At 39.0% G+C, this 5,553-nt stretch overlaps 1 protein-coding gene across 1 annotated transcript; it reads left to right on the top strand.

Annotated features, from left to right (window-relative positions):
* Positions 1-2,110: 2,110 nt before the first annotated feature.
* Positions 2,111-3,106, top strand: LOC123335258 (olfactory receptor-like protein OLF4). The gene has a single exon (XM_044948693.2). It carries the CDS (start codon positions 2,135-2,137, stop codon positions 3,104-3,106), a length of 972 nt encoding a protein of 323 aa, XP_044804628.1. The 5' UTR covers positions 2,111-2,134.
* Positions 3,107-5,553: the final 2,447 nt, after the last annotated feature.

The following is a 5,553-nucleotide window of genomic DNA, read 5'->3' as shown; positions in this document are numbered from 1 at the left end:
TCACTGATGCTTGGAATCTTGCATTATAGTGACAACATCACAGTATACTGAAATAAAAGTGTCCTTAGGCTTAAATCCGGAGAAGGTAATGGCACCCCACTCCAGTACTCTTGCCGGAAAGTCCCATCGATGGAAGAGCCTGGTAGGCTGCAGTCCATGGGGTCGTGAAGAGTCGGACACGACTGAGTGACTTGACTTTCACTTTTCACTTTCATTCATTGGAGAAGGAAATGACAACCCACTCCAGTGTTCTTGCCTGGAGAATCCCAGGGACGGGGGATCCTGGTGGGCTGCTGTCTATGGGGTCGCACAGAGTTGGACACGACTGAAGCAACTTAGCAGCAGCAGCAGCAGGCTTAAATCATGTAAAGAAATTTATCCAGAATAAGAGAATGAATTTTCATGACCTCATGGACTCACAGTGTATGGTCTTGAAAAGTCCTTGCATGCTGTCCAAAGATCAGAACTAGAATTAGGATGTTCCCAGTGGATTTATGAAAAAAATTAAAAACATTAAGCCCAAGAATAACAAATAAATATATATCTAAGAAAACAGAGATAAGGGCGCTTCCCTGGCTGTCCAGTGGATAGGACTTTGCCTTCCAGTGCACGGGCTATGTGTTCAATCCCTGATTGGGAAGCTAAGTACCCACATGTCTCACAGCTAAAGACCTAGAACATAAAACAGGCGTAATATTGGAACACTTTCAATAAAGGCTAAAAATGGTCCACATCAAAAAAAAAAAAAAAAAGAGAGAGAGAGAGACAGGGCAAATTGGTATGGTTTTTCAAACCCTACAGATACCATTGCTTCTGTCTTTGGAAAAGAGGTATTTTTATTTCTGATCTTTCCTGGGTATATAGGGATATAGCTGAAGTTGAAATGTTGCCAAACCAAGAACACCACATTGTCTCAGGGGCCGTTTGAACTTGTTAGATCTTTCCCCTTTATTTTATCTCTCTCTCTCCCATGTTTTTTATATTTATTTAAATATAGGGCAGAAAGTCATTGTAGCTAAAAGGAATCTCAACTGTATTATTCGCTCAGTAGCTTGTGAACTGGAATTTCTGGGTACTATTTAAACATCCTTTAGGAGAAAGATAATCTGATCTGACAAGCTCGAGGTGCCATCACCCATGGCTTAAGGAAGGTGGTGTTGGGTGAGAAATTCATGCAGTAACACAGCCCAGGAGGCTATGGTGTGTGCGTGTATACTTGTGCCTTGTGGAGTGAGAGCAGTTGTTAAAGCAAAGGCAGCTGCACTCACATATTACGGTGACGTAATAAGGTGACAGAGGCAAAAACTCCATCAAAGATGGTACTAAGAAGATGATCTGATATAATTTACAGGATTCCTTTGCAAATAAATCCATAAAGTTCTGGGAACAACATGGAAGGATGGATTCTCTATGGACTGAAGGTTCAGCTATAGCAGGGAAGCCACCTTTTTCCTCAGCATCCTTGACACCATCTCTAACCACTCCCCCTCCTGCTTATTCCTTCACTCCACCGGCTTCCTTGTTTGCATTTGAACATGTGACCAGCTTCTTCCTTAGTTACTTTGGCAGTGGCCATTCCCTCTGCCAGACACACACTTCTCCTGGTATCACGGTAGGACTTTCTCTCTTTTCCTTGATGTATCTTCATAGAACCCCTTGTTTGTAAGCCTTGGCTGAATACTTGGTACAAAATAATGTTCCTACTACACTCTCCTTTGTACATGTTTTTGTTTTCTTCGTAACACCTGTCACCTTATAACATATTCTATATTTATTTGAATATCATCTTTTACCACCCTTGGATTGTGAGAGATTTGTTTTTAAGTGTCTCTATTTATCCCCTATATGTACTTGAAACATGTTGACTAGCATAATGTTTCTCAAATGCATAAAAGACTTTCTCATTAAAACTGTAAATGCATGAACTCCTTGGAAATATGCTGAGAATGAGACAAAAGTATCCAATTAGAGGTGAAATGGAGTATACCTTCAAGGAGAATTTATCTATATACAACTCATTAACATCAATTTCTTGTCAGCAAAATAGAAATTACAGAAGTTCAGCTATGTGTATTACACCTGCTTGAAAATTATTCATGGTATTTTCTTTTTTCCCAGTAATCATTTCCATCACATGGAATCAAGGAACAAGACACAAATTTCAGAATTTCTCCTTCTGGGACTTTCAGAGGAGCCAGCATTGCAGCCCCTTATATTTGGGCTTTTCCTCTTCATGTACCTGATAACTGTGATTGGAAACCTGCTCATCATCCTGGCCGTCAGCTCAGACCCCCACCTTTACACCCCGATGTACTTCTTCCTCTCTAACTTGTCTTTTGTAGACATCTGTTTTACATCCACCACCATCCCAAAGATGCTGTGGAACATCCAGACACAGAGCAAAGTCATCACCTATGAAGGCTGCATTGTCCAGGTGTATTTTTATTTACTCTTTGCAGCATTAGATGACTTTCTTCTGACCGTGATGGCCTATGACCGGTATGTGGCTATCTGTCACCCCCTGCACTACACAGTCATCATGCACCCCCGGCTCTGTGGACTGCTGGTGCTGGTGTCCTGGATCTTGAGTGCCCTCTTTCCCCTGTTACACAGCTTAACGGTGTTGCGACTGTCCTTCTGCTCAGACTTGGAAATCCACCACTTTTTCTGTGAAATCACATGGCTGATCAGACTGGCCTGTTCTGACCCCTTTCTCAATAACATGATAATGTATTTTGGATCTGTAATTCTCGGGGGTGTTCCCCTGGCTGGTATCCTTTACTCTTACACTAAGATAGTGTTCTCTATCTGTGGAATCTCATCAGCTCAGGGGCAGTATAAAGCATTCTCCACCTGTGCATCTCACCTCTCAGTTGTCTCCTTATTTTATTGTTCAGCCTTAGGAGTGTATCTTAGCTTCACTGCTACCCACAGCTCGCACATGAGTGCTATAGTATCGGTGATGTACACTGTGGTCACACCCATGCTGAATCCCTTCATCTATAGTCTGAGAAATAAAGACATAAAAATGGCTCTGAAAAGATTCTTTGGGATGGAAATGTTTGTAAAAGGGCCATTTGCCCTTGGACTGAAAAACTGCCCATGATAGCAGGGTCAAAGCCTCATAGGGGGATATGTGATTCTTTGATTAGACTACAATAATAGCAATTGCTTCTTCAGTTTATAGCCTGGTATTTCCATTTCTTTGATTTCAACTTCTCTATATGATTTTAAAAGCATCCTTCCTTAACTTTTCTGTTCCCTATCATCTAAGATTTTTCTCTTGTTATTTTTCTACTCTTTAAAATTGATTCAAAACCAACCATGTGTGAAACATATGTAAATTCCCATTTATCTCATGATGCTTCATACATTTCTTAAGAATAAATTCTTCTGAAATGATATACTTTATACTGAATAATTTTTCTTTCTTTTTGCTAAAAGAATAATCATGAACTGTGCTACTTCTGTGGGAAAAAACTAACTTGGAAACCAAACCAATTACATAGTTTCGGAGAGTAAATGTGGAACTACAGTTTATCATGCCTTAATTTTTCATACCTTGGAGCATCACTACCATAATTGCTTTTTTTGAAAATGTAGATGTTAACAGATAGTGTATTTCATAAATGGTCATCTGATTTTACTCCTTCACAGGGTACAATTCTTTATTTAACCTAGCATCTACATTCTCTATAGGAGTTACTGGTAAAGCTGATCATCAAATGCATGTCTCTAATTGACATCTATGTGAAACAGAAATTTCAATAAAGACTTTGACATAATAAGACCTAGAGTCAGAGAGACCTTAAGTATGATGCAGCAAAAATTTGTCTTAGATTGTATCTTTGTAAATTATTTTTTCATGATGTCCATTTACTTATTGAGGTATGCAATTTAGTATCTGTGTGTAAAGGGGTTTATTGTTGGGGCAAAAGAGTTTTTGGCATGATTATATCTTTCTGCTTGCAAACTTCCATTGTTGCCTACAAATAAATGGCTCCTTCCATTGCTCTAGTTGAAATATTTCCCCCTTTCCATTTCTGTTATAATCAATGAAAGAGTGAATGAATAATATAAATATCATATTTATATGATATGCACGATATATATAATATTATATATATCCAAATTATGGCTCATTAGACCTTAAATTCCCTTCTAGTCCTGTGATAAATGGGCTTCTCTGGTAGCTGATTTGGTAAAGAATCCTCCCACAAAACAGGAGACCCCAGTATGATTCCTGGGTTAGGAAGATTCACTGTAGAAGTGGATAGGCTACACACTCCAGTGTTCTTGGGCTTCCTTTATGGCTCAGCTGGTAAAGAATCCACCTGCAATGAGGGAAACCTGGGTTGGGAAGATCCCCTGGAGAAGGGAAAGGTTACCACTCCAGCATTCTGGTCTGGAGAATTCCATGGACTGTACAGTCCATGGCATCACAAAGAGTCAGACTGAGTGACTTTCATGTTTTCACTTTCCTGTGATAAAGGTATATGTTTCTCACAAATAGGCATATCCTTTTAACCTTTCTTGCTTGGCTACAAGGAAAACTAAATGGAATCCCTTTTAAAAAAATTGTATGACATAAACTTGAATAATAGAGAAGTCATGAATGCTATTCAGATATCATAACAATTTCCTAGAAATAAAGCAACATATTATTATAATTGTCTCAGTTCTGTTCACTTGGATTAGTGTATATCAATTAGCTGTTGCTACATAACAAGTCATCCTAAAATTAAATTATTTAGTATAATGAATTTTTTATGTAATGAGTTTCTATGACAGGGAGTTGATCTGAGTTATGATTGTTTCCTCATGGATCTACTGACAGTCAGCTGTCAGACTCTATTTAGTGTTTTAAAGGCTGCTCCATGATGGTGTGTTCAGCTACAGTGGTCTTCTGTCTTAAACTACCTTATGTCAATTTCTTCCTTTTATGTAAGTAGGTTAGTCTTTAGTTTATTGAGGATGGTGACTGCATGAGAGTTGGACCATAAAGAAGGCTGAGCATCAAAGAATTGATGCTTTCCAACTGTGGTGTTGGAGAAAACTCTTGAGAGTCCCTTGGTCTGCAAGGAAATCAAACCCATCAATCCTACAGGAAATCAACCCTGAATATTAATTGGAAGAGCTGATGCTGAAGCTGAAGTGCCAATATGTTGGCCACTCGATTTGAAGAACTGACTCATTGGAAAAGATCCTGAAGCTGGGAAAGTTTGAAGGTAAAAGGAGAAGGAGGTGGCAGAGGATGAGGTGGTTGGACTGCATCATTGACTCAATGGACATGAATTTGAGTTAGCTCTGGGAAATGGTGAAGGCCAGGAAAGCCTGGAATGCTGCAGTCCATTGGGTTGCAAAGAGTCAGATATGACTTAGAGATTGAACAACAGTCTTTTACTTTATAAGAAAAAAAAAACTTTATTTCTCAAATGTTAATCACTATATTTAAATTTCACTGTTCCTAAATCCATATATGCCACTTTGCTTTCTTCCCAGTTATAGGAGCTACCTCTCACCAGTATTAGTGTGATTAATATACTACCCTTG

This window comes from Bubalus bubalis, chromosome 9 (assembly GCF_019923935.1).
Source record: "Bubalus bubalis isolate 160015118507 breed Murrah chromosome 9, NDDB_SH_1, whole genome shotgun sequence".
Lineage (NCBI taxonomy): Eukaryota > Metazoa > Chordata > Mammalia > Artiodactyla > Bovidae > Bubalus > Bubalus bubalis.
The sequence above is the reverse complement of the archived record's forward strand: the minus strand, read 5'-3'. Positions and strand labels throughout refer to the sequence as shown.